The sequence below is a fragment of the Lissotriton vulgaris genome, chromosome 2_1 (genome assembly GCF_964263255.1).
Source record: "Lissotriton vulgaris chromosome 2_1, aLisVul1.2, whole genome shotgun sequence".
NCBI lineage: Eukaryota > Metazoa > Chordata > Amphibia > Caudata > Salamandridae > Lissotriton > Lissotriton vulgaris.
Genome location: NC_141687.1, coordinates 314,009,432 through 314,032,492, shown reverse-complemented (window position 1 = coordinate 314,032,492; position 23,061 = coordinate 314,009,432). Strand labels below are relative to the sequence as shown.

The window sequence follows — 23,061 nt, the reverse complement described above, 5'->3', positions numbered from 1 at the left end:
GAAACCCACAAGAGCGAGGTGCGCGCAACGAGTGAATTGGTATTCACATTTATTTAATGTTTTCAAGAGTGTACCTATGTTTTAAAATAAATGTCATGTTTTCAGGTTGCCCCCACTTCCCGCTGCTTTCTGTGTGACAGAAAGATAAGGCATCCACAGGAAGGGTAGCTTGGTGGGATTAATTACCTGCTGCAGAGAATCCTGTAGACTAGAGTGTCAATACAGTGGGGCAACTGTCTGTACATGTTTGTTGCAATCTATATTCATACCGATCCAGGGAGCCTCTTGAGTTTTACCTTCAGAACATGCAAGACGGAACTGCTTTCACTGCTTGCCAACACATTACAGATTTTGTTGAGCATTACTGAGCACTCAAATTATTTCGGGATTTGCCATTGAGATAATTGCTTCATCCTTTGTTCACCCACAGTGTTTGAATTTAATTCTGCTAGTACAGTCTAGGCTAGATGGAAAAATTAAATAGTTTTGTGTCAGGGACTTAAGGGCTGGAATCTACGAGAACATTCAGAATAATACCTAAACCTTTATATTGAGGTGGCAGGGGCCATATTTACAAAGGAAAGAAATAGCTGTGCTAAGTTTGCAAAATGTTTGCCAATAGCTGATATGGAATTGTCATGTACAAACCAAAGGTTAAAGGTGTATGACCCGCAGTGAAAACATGAGGGAATTTCTATTAGCAAATTAATTTGCAAACAGGGAACAACCAGTCATCCCTTTATGATGAACAGCTGGCCCTTCCTGGTAGTCAGAAGCAGGGTTATGCCGAAGGCCAGGGGTCAGCTCAAACTCAATCATATAACTGACAGGGCAAGTTATAAATAAGAGTTGCTGGAAAAATGTAACATACACACATCAGCATGAAGTGAATTTATTTTTCACTCTCCATCTTGAAGGAGAAATGAACATTTAGACTTTTCTTGAAAAAAAAAATCCCTTTTCGGTGCATCATCAGAGCTGTGTGAATAATAAAATCTGTGAACCTGTGCCTAAGGTGCATCATCAGAGCGCTGTGAATAATAACTGCGTCAGCCCTGTGCGTGAGGTGCATCATCAGAGCTGTGTGAATAATAACAGCTGTGAGCCCGTGCGTGAGGTGCATCATCAGAGCTGTGTGAATAATAACAGCTGTGAGCCCCGTGCCTGAGGTGCATCATCAGAGGTGTGTGAATAATAACTGTCAGCCCCGTGCCTGAGGTGCATCTTCAGAGCTGTGTGAATAATAACTGCGTCAGCCCCGTGCGTGAGGTGCATCATCAGAGCTGTATGAATAATAACAGCTGTGAGTCCGTGCCTGAGGTGCTTCATCAGAGCTGTGTGAATAATAACAGCTGTGAGCCCGTTCCTGAGGTGCATCATCAGAGCTATGTAAATAAAAACTGCGTCAGCCCCGTGCGTGAGGTGCATCATCAGAGCTATGTGCATAACAACTGTGAGCCCGTACGGTAGGTGCATCATCAGAGCTGTGTGAATAATAACAGCTGTGAGCCTGTGCCTGAGGTGCATCATCAGAGCTGTGTGAATAATAACTGCGTCAGCCCCGTGCGTGAGGTGCATTATCCACATTGCTCAGGTCATCCAAATTCCTGCACTCTCTACCACACTGCTTTCAAGAACAGCATACTCTTGCACACACTCTCACTGCTCACTAATTCAAAGTTTGCAAAAAAATGTATGCAACGCATTGTCATACACAATGCCAATAACTCAAACTTTAATGCTGCGAGACCTATTGCATTGTAAATGCTTGTTTTGTTCAGAAGTTGGGTGCCTGAGTACAATGCACTATTTGTCAGCTCTCTTCAGAATTAATGAATACATGGGGAATACTGTCCTATTCAGGTATTTTCCATTGGATATTGGGACCGTTGGTCAGGGCTGTGTCACTTAATGCACTTAGCATCATTGGAGCAGCTCATCTGACCATGGTTGGGCCACATAGAGAATTATCACCCTGACTCCGAGGGTCTTTGACTACAGCCAGTCTACACTCCAGTGAAATATAACTGACATGTCGGGAGCTTGTGCCAGAGCGTTGAGTATGAGGTGCAGTCTGAACTGCAGTGTTCTGTTCTACATAACTAAACTGCACACAATAAATCTGCACAGTTTGGCAGCAATCCATTAGAGCTGAGCAAGACTGATGGTCTCATGAATTGAGTCTGACAATGGTATGGACTCCTCTTGAGATGAAAGGGGAGGATGGGTGTTGATTTCTTACTGGTGCAGGACAGATTCCAAGACATCCTTAAAATAGATTGAGTGCTAGAAATATTACCACAAAGTCTTGATATCCCCTATCCTAGAGGCATTCCAGTAATAAGTCTTTCTTCACAAACGCATATTTTAATCACTTAAATATGCTTGTGCAGTTTCTCTTAAACGATTGCAGAATGTGTTTTTTTCCTGTGAATAAAAACACCTCTGTATACGCATCAAATCAAGAAAACATTCGATATTGTCACACTTTTCATCCTCCTGTTCAGTTCCTCTGAATGAGACCACAAAGCAGTTTACAGTGACTGTGTGCTGTGCTTTGGATATATTTAATAATAATAATCAATTTCATTACCTAAAGATTAGAGCCACACTGTGGGAGCAGATTGCTGTTGGAGTTTAAAGACTCCGGATTATTACTTCATCCTTTGGTTAAGGGTGTTAATTTCATCATACAGAATAAGCATCTTGTGGCCTTCATTTTCAATATTCAACCATGTTACTGTTTTAATGATACTTGCGTGTCCCATAGTTTTTTCGAGCGTATTTTAGCTTTAAGTGTTTCCCACCTGGAGGGCGCCGAGCAAGATGGCCGCACTTGAGTGAGGCTCCGCCGAGACCATCTAATATTCGCTTATTTATCCTGCAAATCCCGGCTCTTGAGCCCCGCACCTAAGTTGTACACGCCCCACTAACTTTGGGGGGTCGCTGAGGCGCTTTTCTCCTGAGCGGCGGCTGCAGCGGACACCCCCGGAGCCGAGCTGCCCTCCGCCGGAGTCCCGCCTGCGGAACCTCGCCTCTCGTGGAGAGCCCGTCCTGCTGCAATCCGGGCTGGAGACCCCCCTGCCGCCTGCGGGGGGAGCCTGAAAGAAGCGGTGCCCGATACCTGAGGTGGTGGTGCCAGTGAAGATTCCTCCGGCGGCGCCAGGACAACGAACGGCCAGATCTCGGCCCTGTTGGTTGCGGTGAGTGGGGCGGGGCGCCACGCAAGCCCGGGGCTGCGGAGGTGGCGCCGGGCCGCACGAGCTGTAACCGGCAGGGGGCACGGGGAGAAGGCCTGCAGGGTGGTGGAGTGGCTCGCGCAGCTTGGCGGACTGCACTTCATGGGGGCTGAACCTTCGCTACGGCCACTACGCAGTGAAAGAGTGCAGGGTGCTGATATATAGCGGAGGAAACCTTCTGCCCCCGCCATTTTGTGACCTCCTTTCAAGACCGGTTGCTGGGAGGTGAGTGCCACCTTGGGATCCCAATTTACGACGCAGGCGCTGCCAGGAGGAACATACACAGTCTGTAGCCCTGGCGATATAGCCGCTAATCTGCTTTTGGGCGCTGTTGGGCTGCCATTATTCGCGAGAGCTGGGAGGCTGCTTCCAGGACGCTTTGGCGCGCTTTCGCCACCGGGCGCGGTGGCACTGTCTGACCCAGACTGGGGATAGTTGTGGAGGCGAGGGCCCACTCCTTGGTGTAGGGCAGCTGGTGTATGCTCTGTATTTGCTTGGAGACTCTCGCCTGATACATCCTCTCTGCGTTTCTGCAACCACGACTGGGCTCCATTGATCGCCACCATGGGCAGGCCGGAGAGAAATCAGCCGAAGATCACGTTTGAGGCCAAGAAAACGGCGCTCATGTCTTCCCAAGCGCCGTCTGACAATGAGCAAGGGGGGGCAGTTGGGGGCACCCCGAATTTGGAATCTAAGTTGGTGGCTATGCAAAAGACCCTCCAATCCATCGAAGGCACCATGGAATCTGTTAATCACCGCCTGGGCCAAATGGCGACGCAATTCGACCGCCAAAACGAGCGGATGGGGGAGGTGGAGCAAAGAGTGTCCGCCACCGAATATGGCCTTGCCACGGTCTCATCTAAGGTTTTCAATATGGAGAGGGTGTTGGCGGTCATACAGGCAAAGAATGAGGAGTTGGAAGGGAGGTCCAGAAGGAACAATGTCCGCGTCACGGGCCTGCCAGAATCCACGAATGTTGGTCGCATGGAGGACTACATGGAACGCATGCTCATAGACATTTTTGGGGCGGACCAGTTGTCTCGTGTTTTCATAGTAGAGCGTGCTCATCGCTCCCTGGCAAAACGCCCGCCGCCCGGGGCGCCGCAGCGTCCTATAGTGGCAAGGGTCTTGAACTATAGAGACCGGGATACCATTCTACGCCTTGCAAGGGAAAAGGGCTCCATTGAATATCAGGGAAACAAACTTGAGTTCTATCCTGACTTTACCATGGCGGTGCAGACAGCGCGCAAGGAATTTGCCACAGTGAAACAGCTTTTGCATGCTGAAGACATTCCATATGCCATGTTATATCCCGCTCGCCTTCGGATAGGTCCTCCGTCAGATAATAAGATCTTTTCTTCCCCTAAGGCGGCCATGGACTACGCCAAAAAACAGAAAAAACGCAAGAGAGAGCCGAATAGGCTTCTGGATGGCGAGGAGGAACGGCAGGATGAAGTAGCCTAACCTGTTTCATACACTCCACCGAGGGGGGGGGGGGCACAGCTGTGAAGTACTGCATTGTGCCTCCTTTAAAATTGTACAGTTGGTAGCTGTTGCCCGCTCCTGCAGTGCCCTGGTGACTGGATGGACTCGTACAACCCCCATGACTGTTGTCGTGGGACGAGCGAACTGGCCTGTGTCATTTGTCCTAGTTAAGCCATATGTGCTGTTGTATGGACTGTGCATCCTATAGGGTCTGTGGGGGGCCTGGCTTGATGGCTGTGGATGGAGGGGGGCATGTGCGCCTGCCGCGATGATTGCTTCTGGCACTGTCCACCTCAGATGCCGCCTCTACTGAACCATGACAGTATCAATGGGTGTCATATTGCAAAGTACTGATATTTGGCTGATGTTTTGTTTTTTCCTATGACCACGAAGATGGGGTGCAGAGGGTTGGGGTTTTGGTTATTGAGAATGGTCTGCACTCTCGTCAGTTTTCTGGCGGGAGTTGTTCGCCGCTACGCCCCCGGATATGGGAGATCCCCACACACAGTTGTTTGCATTGTTGGGGGTTGCAAGGGGGGGGGTATGGGATGGCTTTGGCAAATTGGGAATGCTGAAGTGGGTGGTGGGATGGGAGAAGGGTTTCTGGAGTTTGAAGGGGAGTTGTTGTATATCCTGGTCAGTGGTAGGGGATCTGAATTACCTGTAGGATGTGTTGACCATTGTTGGTACATGTACGGTGTACCTTGCAAGAGCGCTCATGGCCTTTCTAGGTCACTGGGTATCGACTGTTGGGTTGGCAGGTGGGAGCTGGTAGGGGTCTTTTGGCTGCTGGGTTGCTTGAGAGGTTGGCGATATGGATAGGGGGGGTAAACTCACTTGTGTCACTTGGAATGTGCGGGGACTCAATCGGCCGCAAAAGACACGACAAATGCTTGCTTTTCTAAATAGACATAGTGCTCAGGTTGTTTTTCTTCAGGAAACGCACCTTCGGGGTAAAGCGGCTGAAATAGTGGGTAAGCAATGGGCGGGGGTACGACTGGCTACGGCATATTCCTCCTATGCCCGTGGGGTGATGATTCTGATAAAGAAAAATGTCCCGTTTGAAATACACCATGAGGAGATTGACCAGGATGGTAGATATATCATTGTGCAGGGTAAATTGTGTGGTACGCTGATCACCCTTCTTAATGTATACGGACCGAATGTTGATGATCCTGATTTTTAGGTTACACTCTGGAACAAACTTTATATGCTTCCCCCGTCGGCTATCCTCTGTGGAGGTGATTTGAATGTCACGCTGGATGCTAAATTGGACAAGAAGCAGGACAGGCCATGTGTGCGCAAGAAAGCGGCTGATGCGGTATGTGAGGGTATGCGTGGGCTGCAACTGTTGGATGTCTGGAGATTGCAATACCCGAGCAAGCGAGAGGGAACATGTTACACGTCGGCGCATGATACGTGGTCGAGATTGGATTACTGGCTGGTGACTCGTGATGTGAGTGGATGGGTACTGGGTGTTGAACATCTACCTCGCACTATCTCCGACCACGCACCTGTTAGACTGGTGCTACAGTTGCCAACGCATGCGCCTGCTCCTTTCACTTGGCGTTTCTCCCCTGGTGTGTTGACTGATCAGGTGTTACGTGAGCGTTTACGTCAGATCATTGAGGATTTTTTTGTGAACAATGTGGGGTCCGTTGACAATATGAGTACAGTATGGGAGGCCTTCAAGGTGACGGTGAGGGGGGCATGTATTGGCCTACGATCAGGGGTGCTCACATCTATCCGGGATTCCATGGCCAGGCTGGAAAAAGAGTTGTTGGTTCTGGAGCGTCGACTGGAGGTATGTGCGGAGGCCACATTGCTGGCTGACATCAGATCAAAAGTCACTGAATATAACGAGCTGGCGGAGCAGGAGGTGAAATTCCTATCCAAACACGCCACAGCAAGATATTATGGAGAAGGGGGTAGGCCAGGGAAGGGGCTAGCGGACCGGGTCAGGGATCCCTGGGCACGCCACTGTACGGTGCAGGAGATTGACGATCAGGGGGACGTGGTGACTAGCACGGACGGTATTCTAGCTTGCTTCGCGAAACACTATGCACAGCTCTATGAGCACAGGGACACGGCAGATGAGGAAGAAGTGAATAGGTACTTCGAGGACATAGCTTTGGTATGGTTGTCCAGGGGACAGCAGGAATTTCTTATGCATCATGTCACTGAGGCTGAGTTTAGGGAGGCAATTGCTGCTCTCCCGAACGGGAAGGCGGCTGGCACGGATGCTCTACCCTCTGAATTCTATAAAGAATATGCAGATTTGTTGATTCCACAGTTGGCGATGGTTTTGGAGGAGGCGTTTGAATGCGGCCGGCTCCCGGCGACAATGAGAGAGGCGCTACTGGTGGCATTGCCTAAACCGGGGAAGCCCCCGAACAAATGCGATTCGTATCGCCCCCTCTCACTCATGAACACCGATGTTAAAATAATTGCCAAAGTTTTAGCCACGAGATTGCGTTTACTCCTCCCAGTCATGGTGCTGCCGGATCAGTCGGGGTTTGTACCTCTCAGGTCAACTACTCACAATCTGAGGGCTCTGTTTGCTGTGTTACACCTGCTTAAACCGGAGCTGGCTGCAGTGGCAGTCATGCTTGACGCTGCCAAGGCCTTTGATTAGGTGGCATGGAAATATATGTTGGCTGTCCTGCACCGGATGGGGGTACCCTTTTTTTTTACTTTGCTGGTTGCTCTCTTATATACTGAGCCCACAGCGAGAGTGAGGGTCAATGGTCATGTCTCTTCCCCATTTCCGATTCAGAGGGGAACAAGGCAGGGTTGCCCGCTCTCGCCCTTACTTTTTGCTATCATGATGGAACCACTGGCCTGTATCTTGCGGCAGAGGTACGCGGAAGCGGCGTTGAAGTTCCCTCTTAGATCCTTGGCTGTGTCAATGTATGCTGACGACATGGTCCTCTATGTTCGTGAACCGGCGCTCCACCTAGAAAACATACTCCGAGAATTCATTAAGTTTGGTCGCCATTCCGGACTGACCATCAACTGGGACAAATCTGTCGTGCTACCTCTCACGGACGCTGCTCACCAGATCCCATTGGAATTCCCGCTGGAATGGGCAACAGAGTCGGTTCGATATCTAGGCGTCTGGGTGCACAGGGACTGCCAAGAAATTGTAAGGGCTAATTATGGAGTTGCCATCTCTAAGTTGGAGGATCAGGTAGCGCGTTGGACCCGTCTCCCTCTGACTCTAGCAGATCGAGTGTCCTTGATTAAAATGGTGGTACTGCCGAAATTTCTTTATCTCTTTGTCAATATACCTGTCCCGCTGAAGTCGCACTTCTTTGCCAGAATGCGGTCCCTACTGATATCTCTCACCTGGGCCGGTAAGAAGCCACGTGTAACGTGGGAGATACTGACCAAACCGTACGAACTGGGGGGGTTCGCTGTGCCGGACATGAAGCTTTATTATCTCTGTGCGCAAGCGCATTTTGCGACTTACTGGATGTGTGCTCCACCGTACACTCCGCACGTAGCGCTTGAAGCCAGTGCTGTCCTGCCACATCCCCTGAGGGCCATGATTGTCAATGAACATTCGGTGTTTGAAAAGGGGGAGATTGACACTGTGCGGATCACGGCGACTGCCTGGGAAGAATTGGGCAGACGGGCAGCCAGGTTGCCGTTATATGCGCCGGCTATGCCGCTGCTTTATCACTCAGGTATTTCGGTATCGGGAGAGATTGGAGGGTTACAGGTTCTGGGGGACCTTTTCCCTGGAGCATCGTTTCTCCCCTTACAGGCCATGACAGCCCGCTCAACTAATACCGCTATGTCTACCTTTGTATACGTTAGGCTTCGGGCTGCTGTACATGCTCTATATCCAACATACCTGGAGGAGCCGTTGGCACTCGGGGCTTTACAGTTGCTTTACACTGCCACGGACAGGACTAAATTGCTATCTAAACTATATCGAGCTGCACAGGAAGATGAGGGAGGGGGCGCAGTCCTGGCTAGGGCCAGATGGGATAGGAGTCTCCCAGATCCGTTGAGTGATGACGAGTGGACCGAATGTTGTGCTATGACTGGGGGATATGTGATTAATGGTAATTTTCGACTTCTGCATTATAAGTTCATACATCAGTGGTACTACACGCCGGTCCACCTAGTTCGGTTTGGCCTTCCAGCGTCTGCTCAGTGTGTCCGGTGCGGAGAGGATGACGCTGAATTTGTGCACCTGGCCTGGGGATGTTCACGTGTGTATGACTTCTGGAAGGCGGTGTCTGAGACGCTTACTGCCATGACATCGACCGAAGTTGCGTTGGATGTGCGCCTTTGCCTCCTGGGAATTGCTTCTGGTATATCAGCAAAGTCTAGACGGTTCGTTGTGTTGGCGCTCCAATTGGCTAAATGGAGAGTTGCTATGGGTTGGGGAGGGAGGAGAGCGCCTGATGTGCAGCTGTGGCTGAATGACATGGCGTACTTCAGGGATCAACTGAATTGTTATTATGAGGGACTACCAGTGAAGGCGCGACCACGGGATATATGGGCTCCATTTACGCTCTATATGCTTTCCCTGGCTGACACTGATAGCGAGAGGAGTGTGAGTGCCGACTTATCGGAAGGAGGCGGTGAACCCGTATGAGTACTGACTGAGTGAGCGTGTGCCGTCTGTCCTGCACAGTATGTCTGAGCTATGGATCTATTTGGAGGTTCCACATGCACCATAACCGGACAGCGTGACCTAACTGCCATACATGTACCCGCTGTTATTTGTACCATGGTGGATGGACCTGTCAATGACTGCCTACCCTGGTTAATGACCATCTGCCACCTCTGGGGTTGATTACCTCTTGGACACTGTACCTAACAGACTCGGAATACTCACAAGGACCAGGATCGGGAGGCTTGGGGGGGAGTTGGGTTCTGTTATTTCCTGAGTTTGGTTTTTCAAAACTGTAAAATGAGACCGAGATTCCATCAGGGCGATACGGCCACAGTCTTATGGTGTACTTTGAACATTTTATTCTGAGCATCTATTGTGCCTTCATGAGCTGTGCCTTTCTAAGCTATATCCTTCTACCAGTGATGTATGATCCTAGGCTCGTCTGCCTTGGCTGGTACACTGATTGCGGCCGGCCCTACCAGTGGGTTGTAGGCACACCGCTGTGTATATGTATAATGTGCAATAAAGGTCTACCAAAAAAAAAAAAAGTGTTTCCCACCTATCTTGCTTGGCATGTTCCCTTATTCCTTCACAGTGCGTGTGCCTGCATTTTAGGTTTGGGTTGCCTGGCACTCTAACCCCAATAGCCTAGGGTGTTTACATGATTCTCCTACCACACCTTTTAATTGAAATGCCATTTTTGTGCTTGTTCCTCCACACAATCAAATAGTAATTGGTCACAGCTGTTTTTGTCTTCATTTCTTGTGCTTAGATATTTCTGTGGGACCCAAGCACAGGAAAGCAGATTGGGAAAGTGCTGATTGGACATTCAAAGTGGATAACTTGTTTGTGCTGGGAACCTCTCCACCTGTGAGTAAAAACGTACATTGTAATTGGCATGTGTACACATCCTTTGTATTTGAGTGTAAAGCATCAAACATTAGCCTAGCCTTCCCGAGACATGAACTGAGTAAACGTTTTGAGGTATGAAATTGCCCGTTGCCCCAAGCATTTATCATTTAGTATGTGCAGTTGCTAGGCAGTTTATTTTATTTTTATTTCCAAAAGTCTGCCATTCAAGTTCATAAAGAGACATCTATTTGTAAACTAGCTGTTTGCTATTCTGCTAGAGAGTTGGGTAGATTTTAATCTAATCACCCTTATATTAGGGTATGTAACTATGCCTGTGTCATGTGAGCTAGCATCTAGGATATGTAGTACCTTGCATGGCAAGCTCTGATATCATGTTTAGTGCTTGGATTATTTATTTTGATGCTTCTCTGTCGAGAGGGTGGAAAGGAGTGCGTGGTGTTTGGTGTGAGCTAAGGAGGCTTTTTTTGGATGGTGGTACACTGTTCTGTGTATATATGAAGATCATTGGGCGTAATGCATATTCCACCGGCATGATTTAAAGTATTCATTTGCTGAGCCATAGATTTCTGCGAAGATGATTGAATATGGGGCGATGGTTAATACCAGCCCCTCTTTCGGTAGCAGTGTTGTTGAGACAGAATCTTGGAGATGTCTGGCAATCGAATATCGTTGAATCATGTGGGCCATGTTGTACAACTGCACAGTGTTTTTGGGTTCCAGACGTTGTGTTTTAGAGAACTCTTAATAAAAAGTGTTTGGGGGCTTGACTTGTCCAATTTAAAAAAAAAAAAAAAAATTATTATCGCTGTGCTCGGAATGTCAGAAGGGCTGGTGAGATTTCTGAACAACATTGTACTTTGTGGTGCTGCATCATCTTCCATCATAGAGTCCTCATTGGTGGAGCAACATGAGTGCTATGCATAACAGTCTTTCTCGAGGGGAAGTGTATATCTGATCTGAAAGAGACACGTTAGTGATAGATTCCTTACCTTAGAATATCCCCAGGCGTCAGACTGGATCCGAAAACTTTTGCGTAGCAGTACCCTTGCGCGTCGGTAGACGTCGTCTGCGGCTCCGCGTCCGTCGTCGGCGTTGTGGGCGCCGTGATGACGTCGTCGGAGTATATAGACACCGCCTCCGTGTGCTGACGTCAGTTCTTCTTTTTTCCGCGCCAGCCAGCGCAGATCTGGAAAAAGCAGTAACCCTAGTCAATTTTTGACTAACTTTTTGAGATCATTTTGATCCCTTTTTCGAAGTCTTGCGACTCCGATCGGTGCCGTAGGGATGCCTGCTTTCAAGCACTGTGAGGATTGCGACCGCACGATGTCGGTCACGGATCCTCACCGCCTGTGCCTAACTTGTCTAGGCGTCGACCACGACGACGAGGCCTGCTCCGACTGCCGGGCCCTCTCGAGGAAAGCCAGGCGGGAGCGGTCCCGCAGGCGGCTCGAACTCCTGCAGTCGGCCCTGTGCCGAGTGAGGTCCCGGTCCCACGGGAGGTCGAGGGACAGGTCGTGGGGACGGAGCCGTCACAGCTCCGGAAGTCGGCACTACTGCTCCGGGTCGAAGTCGTCGTCAGCTAAGAAGCACAAGAAGTCGAAGAGGCATCATCGCTCTTCTGACTCCCCTGACGCTCGCGCGACGCGGCCGGGGCTTCGGGTGACACCGCCCACGCGGCTCCTTCGTAGTCGCGGGCGTCACGTCCCGCCCCATACCCTTCGGTCCCTGGGCGAGACGCGACGCGGGAGGAGATTGAGCACTTCCTCATGGCCATGAGGTCCCTTTCTCCTCCGACGGGCTCCGCGGTGCCTTCGGGCCCAGCGGACCCGTCTGGGGCCCCTAGCGGGTCGGTGGCTTTGGCCCCAACGCCGCCGGCGCCTTTGGGCCCGGCGCTGCTGGGCCCCACAGTCCCAACACCGCCAGCGCTGCAGGGCCTGGCGCCGCAGGGTCAAGCGGCCCCGGCGCCTTCGGGCAAGGTGCCGCGGTACACCGCTGGACCTTCCTCGGGCTCTGGATCGTCACCGGTGGACTTTACGACCCTCCCGGCGTCGATCCGTCAGGTGTCGCCTCCGGCCCCGCCCCTGATTCCTCCTTTGCTCCGGTTCCGACGTCGGAACGGCGCTGCTGGGCGCCGCTTTCGACGCCGTTTGGAGATTTCCACTTCTACGAACTGGCCCCATTGATTGACAACCCTGAGTATCAGGAGATGGGTGATGAGGAGGATTGGGAGGGGTCTGAGGACCCTCTGACTAGGGAATGTCAGTCTCATGCGGACTGGGCAGGAGACCTTGGGGAGGCCAGTGGCCTGAACACCTCTCCAGACACTGGTTTTGTCTCCCCTCCTACCGTGGCTTCGGAGGAGGGGGCAACCTATAGTGTGGTGTTGATGAGGGCTGCCAAGCCCTTGGGCCTTGAGCTCCCCATTGCGGCCGTGAGGACTAACCTCCTCACTGAGGTCCTTAAACCGCAGTCAAGCTTGGCCGAGCCTCTGCTGCCCTTTAATGAGGCCTTGACAGACGTTCTTTTGGGCACCTGGTCCATGTCCGCTACGGGTTCGCCCGTAGATAGGAACGTGGCCAGACGCCACCACCCGGCCCCGGGCGACCCATGTTTCCTGTCCACCCACCCCACACCCGAGAGTCTGGTCATCCAGGCCTCCAATTCCCAGACCGCATTCCCGTCGGCTCCGCCGGACAGGGAATCCAAGAGGTATGAGAATTATGGAAAGAAAATATTCTCCTCCCTTAGTTTGGGACTGCGGTCTTCCAACACCGCATGCCTCTTGGGCCGCTACACCCACTCTCTGTGGAAGACGGTGGCGGAAGTGCTGCCAGAGTGTCCGTTGGAGGTACGGGCCAAACTCGGCCAAGCCCTTGTGGAGGGCCGAGATGCAGCCTAGTATTCTATCCGGTGTGGGCTGGATACCACCGACTCGCTAGGCAGAGCGATGGCAACGACTGTGGCGGTGAGACGCCACGCCTAGCTGAGGTCCGCCAACTTCTCTGCAGATGTCCAAAACACTATGATGGACATGCCGTTCGATGGCCGTCGCCTTTTTGGCGACAAGGCAGACCACGCGCTTGAGCGCTTTAAGGACTCCAGGGCTACGGCCAAGTCCTTGGGCCTCTCAGCCCCGCGCCAGCAAACGGGTGCCTTTCACTCCTTTCGTGGCCAAGAAAGGGGTGCCCCCACACGTGCCGCCAGCCACTCGCCGCAGACTAACATCCAATGCGGTGGCGGCCGTGGAAATCGCTGTGGAGGCGGTCGGGGACAACGGCGAGGCCAGTCACACCTTCCCCCGTGGCATTCGCCTCAAAACCCTCCTAGTCCGTGCTTCTCGGCCCATGTGACGCCAGTGGGGGGCAGGGTTCGCCATCACCACTCTCACTGGCGCACTGTCACTTCAGACAGGTGGGTGCTGCAGATCGTCTGGAGGGGCTACTCCCTCCCCTTCGAGACGATCCCTCAAGCCATGCCACCGCAACACCACCGTGTATCGGGGGATCACTTGCGGCTTCTGCAGGAGGAAGTTTCGGCCCTCTTGGCCAAGGGGGCCATCGAGCGCGCTCCTGGGCCAGAAGTAGGAAGTGGTTGTTACTCCCACTACTTTCTGGTACCCAAGAAGGGCAAAGGGGGCCTACGCCCTATCTTGGACCTACGGAACGTCAACGGCTTCCTCCGGAAGGAGAAGTTCAAAATGCTGACTCTGGCTCAGGTCTTAGCTGCCTTGGACCCAGGAGACTGGATGGTAGCGTTGGACTTGCTGGACGCTTATTTCCACATCCCCGTCCTGCCGGCCCACCGGCGTTACCTGCGGTTCACGGTAGGCCACGAGCACTTTCAGTTTACCGTGCTCCCCTTCGGCCTTACCAGCGCCCCACGGGTGTTCACGAAGGTGATGGCGGTGGTCGCAGCTCATCTGCGCAGGTTAGGGGTTTACCTCGACGACTGGTTGTTGAAGGCAGGCTCGCCCCAGACAGTCGTCAACCACCTCCAGACGACGGCAGACCTCCTGCACCAGCTGGGGTTCTCCATCAATGTGCCGAAGTCACAGCTGTGCCCCTCTCAGAAGCTCCTTTTCATCGGAGCGGTTCTCGACTCGGCGCAGTTTTGGGTTTACCCACCCGAACAGCGGGTTCGGGATATACAGGCTCTGATTCCAATCTTCCAGCCTTTATCCCGGGTTTCGGTCAGGTTGCCGCTACGGCTTCTGGGGCTGATGGCTTCCTGCATCCTCCTGGTGCATCACGCCCGGTGGCGGATGCGGGCTCTACAGTGGGACCTGAAGTTTCAGTGGGCCCAGCATCAGGGCAACCTGTCCGACCATGTCCTGATCTCGGAGGGCACTGCGAGACAGCTGCAGTGGTGGCTCTCGGACCGCGATTGGGTCAGCGGCAGATCCCTACCCCAACCGGAGCACGTAGTTGTGACGGACGCGTCCCTCCAGGGCTGGGGAGGCCACATGGGAGAGGCGGAGATCAGAGGCCTCTGGTCTCCGGCGGAGTCCCGGCTCCATATCAACCTTTTGGAGCTGCGGGCGATTCGTCTAGCACTGAAGGCATTCCTCCCCTCTGTCCGGGGGAGTGTAGTGCAGGTGTTCACGGACAACACCACCGCCATGTGGTACTGCAACAAACAGGGCGGGGTGGGGTCGTGGACCCTCTGCCAGGAGGCTCTGCACCTCTGGCAATGGCTGGAACATCAGGGCGTGACTCTGGTGGTTCAACACCTGGCAGGTTCTCTGAACGCCAGGGCGAACAAACTCAGCCGCCGGTGCATGATGGATCACGAATGGCGTCTGAACTCGAACATGGCGCAAGGTCTCTTTCTGCAGTGGGGAGAGCCTTGGATAGATCTATTCGCCACCGAAGAGAACGTGCAATGTCATCAGTTCTGCGCGTTGGAATTTCCAAGGCTGCACTCGCTCGGAGACGCTTTTCGACGCGAGTGGAGTTGCGGTCTGTTGTACGCCTTTCCGCCTATACCACTTCTGCCCAGAGTGCTGAAGAAGATCAGGCGCGACCGGGCACAAGTCATCCTTGTGGCCCCGGACTGGGCACGAAGGTACTGGTATCCCGAGCTACTCAATATGTCAGTCGATCCCCCGGTTCGTCTGCCTCTTCAGGAGGACCTTCTGTCGCAGCAGCAGGGGACGGTCCTCCACCCGAACCTGTCCAGTCTCCACCTCCATGCTTGGAGATTGAGCGGCGACAGTTGAGGCCATTTGACTTGCCTCCTGAAGTCTGCAACATCATTTTGGCAGCCAGGCGTCCCTCCACAAAGTCGGTATACGCCTGCAGGTGGAACAGATTTGTGGCATGGTGCACAGCAAAGGCTGTGGATCCCCGCAATGCTCCTCTTTCTGAGGTTCTTCTCTTCCTTCTTTCTCTTGCCCAGCAGGGCTCTGCTCTGGGCACTATCAAGGGCTACCTTTCTGCTCTTTCAGCCTTTTTGAGGCTACCTGATCAACCTTCTTTGTTCAAGTCCCCTATCGTTAATCGATTCCTGAAAGGCATCACACACACGTTTCCACCTGTTCCCTTCGTGATGCCTCAGTGGGACTTGAACTTGGTTCTGACTTTTCTGATATGCGCTCCCTTTAAGCCACTTCACAACTGTCCTCTTCGCCTTCTCACGTTGAAGAGTGCCTTCCTGGTAGCCATCACCTCAGCCAGGAGAGTGAGTGAGCTCCAGGCTCTATCCTGTAAACCTCCTTTCCTTTCAGTCCATCCGGACAAAGTTGTGTTGAGGACAAAACGATTCAGAAAAGGGGGTGGTGATGGACAGAGTATCTGAATTAAACAGAACACTCGTACCCAGTCAACAGATCAGGGCTTGATCCATCACCGTTTTTTAGCTCACTGCACCATCCCAGCTCAGAACCTGGCTACATGCAAATTAGTCTGTCCCTGGCCCAGTGCATCATGGGAACAGGGCAGACCAAACTACCAAGCCAATTCTTATACTGGAAAGGAAACAAGCTTCCGGGGACCAGTTTCTGGCATTACAGCCGTCTTCGGCCCGGCTTGCTTGAATCCTGATGGTGCAGTGTCCCTGGCCCAGTGCATCATGGGAACAGGGCAGACCAAACTACCAAGCCAATTCTTATACTGGAAAGGAAACAAGCTTCCGGGGAACGGTTTCTGGCATTACAGCCGTCTTCGGCCCGGCTTGCTTGAATCCTGATGGTGCAGTGAGCAAGGGACTCACATCTGAGTATACCCTTCCACGCTTATGGTGGAGAAAACGATTCAGAAAAGGGGGTGTGATGGACAGAGTATCGGAATTAAACAGAACACTCGTACCCAGTCAACAGACCAGGGCTTGATCCATCACCGTTTTTTAGCTCACTGCACCATCCCAGCTCAGAACCTGGCTACATGCAAATTAGTCTGTCCCTGGCCCAGTGCATCATGGGAACAGGGCAGACCAAACTACCAAGCCAATTCTTATACTGGAAAAGAAACAAGCTTCCAGGGACCGGTTTCTGGCATTACAGCCGTCTTCGGCCTGGCTTGCTTGAATCCTGATGGTGCAGTGAGCAAGGGACTCGCATCTGAGTATACCCTTCCACGCTTATGGTGGACAAAACGATTCAGAAAAGGGGGTGGTGATGGACAGAGTATCTGAATTAAACAGAACACTCGTACCCAGTCAACAGTTCAGGGCTTGATCCATCACCGTTTTTAGCTCACTGCACCATCACAGCTCAGAACCTGGCTACATGCAAATTAGTCTGTCCCTGGCCCAGTGCATCATGGTAACAGGGCAGACCAAACTACCAAGCCAATTCTTATACTGGAAAGGAAACAAGCTTCCGGGGACCGGTTTCTGGCATTACAGCCGTCTTCGGCCCGGCGGGAGCAAATAGCACCAGAAAATAGCAAATCCGAAAAAAGCACCAGAACCGAGAAAACCATAGGAGCCAAAACAACCATAGGAGCCTAAAAAACCATCAGAGCCGAAAAAGACTCCTGCTTCTCCTGTTAAAGACATTGCAAAAAACCAAAAGAAGCTACTTCGGTGCCAAAACCTCCCTCCGCACCAAAAGATCAGCCTCCTGCAGAGGACTTATTTCACCCAGACCCCGCACAAAAGACTCCTTATCCAAAAAAGAAGGACATGGCTACCACTCCTCTAAGAGCTCCTACCCCTTCTCCTCCACCTATGCCATCACCACTTGTGCCCCTACCACAATATTCCCCTACATCCTCTATCATACCAGATGATGACAATAGGGATGATAGCTATGATGATATAGGAGGGTAACCCAGATGATCCATCTATTCCTCCAGGCTTACCTGACCAGTGGGATGAATACAACACCCCAGACATCCCAAATGTCCCTCAAGATGACATATACCCCTCTAGGCCTTCCCCACCAGAAGACACTATGGGCTTCAATGAATTAGTACACAGAGCTGCGCAGTATCATGGAGTGGACATGCATACAGACCCTGTAGACGAAGACTTCCTAATGGATACCTTTGATAATGCACAAAGATCCTCATCTATTTTACCCATCCTTCAAGAAGTGATTAAGCATGCTCCTGAAGTCTTCAAAGACCCAGTTAGAACTCGGGTCATAAACCCACAAATAGAGAAGAAATATAAAGCTGCCCTTTCAGACCCAGCATATATTAAAGGCCCAGTACCACTAGACTCGCTTGTGGTTTCCAATGCACGCAAAAGAGCAAATTCACAAACATCAGGTAAAGCTCCCCCACCAGATAAAGAGTCTAAGCTCCTTGACGGATCGGGGAAAAGAACTGCGTCTCAAGCAGCAAACATGTGGCCAAGCATTATTGGCAAGATATGATAGGGCACATTCTGACGAATTAGAATCATTAATGCAGCACCTTCCTGATAAGTACAAAGATAGAGCAAATGAACTTATCCACGAAGGGAAAAATATTACAACGCCTCCATTCGTTGTGCACTCGATGTAGCAGACACTGCCTCGAGAGCATTTAACATCAGTGTTTTGTCGCGTAGACATGCCTGGCTACGCATATCCGGGTTCAAACCTGAAGTCCAAAGTGCTATACTTAACCAACGCTTTGATGAGCAACACTTATTCGGACCCAATGTAGATGTATCCCTTGAAAAGATGAAAAAGGATACAGATACGGCCAAATCTATGGGAGCCCTGCAGTCGCAGGCTCCCAGACGTTCATTTCGCCGCTCATCTTACAGAGGCGCCACCAGGGGATACTCTTCTGACACACCTTCTACCTCGTACAAAGCCCCAACACAATCCACCTATAGTAGAGGCTACCAAAGGGGTGGTCACAGAGGTAACAACAATAAGGTCAGAGGTAAAAACAACAGCTCCCGCTCTGCTTCTACCCCTGCCCAATGACTCCCCTCCCCTTCCCCCGCCCCATTCCACTCCTGTCGGGGGAAGACTAAAACAACACTTACCAGCCTGGGAAACATTACATCAGACAGGTGGGTGCTTCAAATAATTCATGTCCTGTTACTGTCTAGAACTAACATCCACCCCACCAAACATACCACCCAGGCAGCGTCCAATGTCACAGGAACATTTGTTACTGCTCAGGCAGGAAGTGATATCCCTCCTGCACAAAAATGCAATAGAAATAGTCCCAATGCATCAGCAAAACAAAGAAGTATACTCCCTATATTTTTTAATTCCAAAGAAGGACGGATCTCTAAGACCTATCCTAGACCGCAGACCTCTAAACATTTACATACAGTTTGATAATTTTCATATGGTCAAACTTCAACAAGTCCTTCCGCTCCTGTTACAAAACGACTTCCTTGTCACTCTAGATCTCAAGGTCGTCTACTTTCACATTCCTATCCACACAGCGCAGAGAAAATATCTCAGATTTGTGCTGGACGGGCAGCACTGCCAGTTCAAAGTGCTCCCATTCAGAGTCACAACAGCACCAAGGGTGTTTACCAAATGTCTAGCAGTGGTAGCAGCACACTTAAGAAGACATCATATTCACGTCTTCGCATACCTAGACGACTGGCTCATAAAAGCCAGCTCATACAGCCAGTGTGTACAATACACTCACGCTACGATTCAACTGCTCCACGACTTGGGATTCACAGTAAATCACACCAAGTCACATCTGCAACCTTCACACATACAACAATATCTTGGCACTACAATAAACATCCAACTAACACTAGCCTATCCCTCTCCAACCAGGATAACAAGTGTACAAACTCTCGTAACAAGATTCAAGCTACAACACTCGCTACCAGCTCGAGTGTTCAAGCAGCTCATAGGAATGATGGCATCTTGCATATTTATAGTACCTCACACAAGACTGCAAATGTGTCCACTTCAAGAGTGCCTAGCACGCCAATGGAACCAGGCTCGTGGTCAGTTAACAGGCCTAGTGTTGGTAGACAGTCGGACTCATCGCTCTCTGCAATGGTGGAGCACCAAAAACCTTTCAAAGGGCCGACCATTCCTAGGGCCAGTTCCTCAGATAATCTTGACAGCGGACGCATCGCTCTCTGGCTGGGGAACTCACCTACTGCATCACACCATGCAAGGCAGGTGGACAACGCAACAAAAGTTACTGCACATCAACCACTTGGACTTTCTAGCTAACACAGACACAGCAGATCCAAGAGTGGGAATTTAATCCACAAGTTCTTCAACCGTTCTTTCAAATGTGGGGACAACCTCAGATAGACCTCTTCGCCACCCACGAAAACGCAAAATGCCCAAGCTTCGCCGCCAGATAGCCACACCCACTGTCCAAAGGCAATGTGATATGGATGAACAGGTCGGGAAAATTTGCGTACGCTTTTCCTCCTCTCCCACTACTTCTGTTAGTGGTACGCAAGCTACAGCAACATTCCCTAACACTCATTCTAGTTGCTCCAACTTGGGCCAGACAACCATGGTACACCACGCTGCTGCAACTATCTGTGGTTCCACACCAGAAACTAAGCCTATCTCCACGCCTCTTAACACAGAACCATGGAGAGATCAGACACCCAGACCCAGCTCAGCTCAACCTAGCGACCTGGCTCCTGAAGTCATAGTTTGGTTACCTCAACCTTCCTCCAGAATGCATGAAAGTTATTAAAAAAGCTAGACGTCCCTCTACTAGAGCATGTTATGCTGCTAAGTTGAAACGGTTTGTGATATACTGTCAAAACAACCACATAAATCCTTTAGATGTGTCTATTCAACAAATCATAGGATACCTATTACACCTTCAAAAGTGTAATTTAGCCTACACGTCTATCAGACTACACCTTGCTGCCATTGCAGCATATTTACAAAATAGACAACATCTATCTCTTTTTAGAATACCTGCTATAAAAGCTTTCATGCAAGGACTCAAAAGAATAATCCCTCCCAGAACGCCACCTTCACCAGTGTGGAACTTAAACGTTGTTCTCACACGGTTAATGGGACCTCCCTTTGTTCTGTTATGTTATGTTATGTTATGTTATGTTAAAAATTACTTATTAAGCGCACGTACGCTCGTGGGCTTCATGGCGCTATCGGAGAGGAACATAATACTAGTAATTACTGTGAGCCTGTATAAGAAACCAATATTTTAACAGTAAGCCTGTTTAAAAAGCCAGGTCTTCAAAGAGCGAAGTAAGAAGATCAGGGCTCTGTCTAATAGGCAGGGGAAGGGAATTCCAAAAGGTAGCTGCAAGGTGATCAAAGCAGTTACCCCCCAACCGTTTTTTCTTAAAAGAGGGTACAGTCAGAAGGCTTTTGTGCGCAGAGCGAAGGTTTAGAGATGGGTTATACCTAGAAACAAGATTCCTAATGAATTTTGGTCCAGTGTCCTGCAAGGCTTTAAAAATAATGCATCCAGTTTTGAACTCAGTTCTTTGTTTTACAGGTAGCCAGTGTAATCTTTCCAAGCCGGGTCTGATGGACTGCCATTTGGACTGTTTACAAATCAGCCTGGCTTGCTTGATTTTGCACAAGCTGAAGTCTTTTCAACTGGCCAACTGGGAGTCCCAGATAAAGGCTGTTGGAAAAATACAGTCGGGAAAGAACAAGAGCAATGACTACCTGAAGAAGAGCAGATTGTGTGAGGAACTGAGCTATTTTTTTTATTTTTATAAGTTGGAAAAAACTAGCGGTTACATAAATGTTACATAAATGTGAATTGCAATTCCTAACTTGGAAAGTAGCTTTCCTAGTAGCGATTACTTCTCTCAGAAGAATTAGTGAACTACAAGCATTTACCATTCAAGAACCCTTTCTGCAAATGCATCGTAACAAAGTGGTTCTACGCACTAATCCTAAATTCCTTCCAAAAGTCATTTCACCATTCCTTCTAAATCAATCTGTTGAGCTGCCTGTATTTTTCGCGTATCCACAAACAGTCGCAGAAAGAGCTCTACACACCTTAGATGTCAAAAGAGCATTACTGTACTACATCGAAAGGACACAAACTTTTCGTAAAACGAAACAACTTTTTGTGTCCTTTTCACCACAACATAAAGGCAACCCCATATCAAAATCGAGGATAGATTGGTGGATTGTTAAATGCATACAAATATGTTACCAGAAAGCCAAACGTACAGTAACAATTCCTCCAAAAGCCTATTCTACAAGGAAAATAGGGGCTTCAATGGCATTCTTAGGGAAGATTCCCCTAGATGATATATGCAAAGCAGCTACATGGTCTACACCGCACACATTCACAAAACACTATTGTGTAGATGTGCAAACTAAACAACAAGCCTCTGTGGGCCAGGCTGTACTAGAAACTCTGTTTCAAACAACTGCAACAGATACGATGTAGTCGGCGCTAAAGGTGGGTACTGCTATACAATCTATGCACCGTGTGTAATCTGCAGCTCATATGCCTCGAACGGAAAATGCTACTTACCAGTGTGCATCTGTTCTTGGCATGTAGAGCTGCAGAGTTACACACGCCCACCCGCCTCCCAGGCTGCCTTTATCTGTTTGAGTATTATCTTAATTAGATACAAATCACATGGACATCACTACGTCTTGTACAGCTCCATCACTTCCGTAATGGCGAAAAACAATCTGGGGATGGAGCCGATGCCCATGTGCAGTATGATCCAAAGGAGGGGTCACCTGTCCTGTGACTTCCAAAGACTTTCCTACAACAAAAACAAACTGCAAACATCCGGGCCCAACACTAGGTGGCCACCTATGCACAGTGTGTAACTCTGCAGCTCTACATGCCAAGAACAGATGCATACTGGTAAGTAGCATTTTCCTTTTATGACTAGCCCTTGATTTTCTTTGCTCCAGGTCTGGTCAAATTTAAAAATCTGAGATTTCTTCCTTTCCTCTTTCTCATACCTTCCTTTTAGCTAGGGAAAGCATTGAAGGCCTTGTGTAGTAAGTATTATTGCGGTCGAAATTGGACGATCAGGCTGTTTCCGACTGCAAAAATCCTTTTACATATGTACAAAACACAAATTGCCATTTGGTAACTTGGTACTGAATCGCATTGTGTGTTTGTGATTTGTTATTTTGAAGGGGCATTTTTAGAGTATCCCTTCCAAATACTGTATCTGAATGGGATGAAAGTTTAGTGACTGAATTAAGGTTGCAAAACATTAATATTTTACCGACTTCTTGAAGGAGGTGGTAACCCCTTCACAAATGGGAAGGGGTTCTCAAGGGACCCCTTCACAGTTGAGAATGTAAAACAAATTCCACGGAGCACTGCCTACTCTTCCAAAATTCAATTGCAAAGTTTCACTTTTTGTTGTTAAACACATCCAGTTTTCCCTTTAAGGAAAATAGGCTGGATTTAAAAGAAAGAAGATTGGTTTATTAAAAAGAAATTGCGTACATGGAGGTCTGCTGAGCTCAGCAGGCAA

General features: G+C 50.0%; 1 protein-coding gene across 2 annotated transcripts in view; it reads left to right on the top strand.

Moving 5' to 3' along the window:
- Window positions 1-23,061, top strand: part of NLE1 (notchless homolog 1) — a 241,994-nt gene that overhangs the window by 44,078 nt on the left and 174,855 nt on the right. For both annotated transcript variants that reach the window (XM_086955007.1, XM_086955008.1), the window contains exon 6: window positions 10,130-10,227. In XM_086955007.1, coding sequence (XP_086811133.1) covers window positions 10,130-10,227 — 98 coding nt within the window. The remainder of the gene's footprint in view (window positions 1-10,129; window positions 10,228-23,061) is intronic.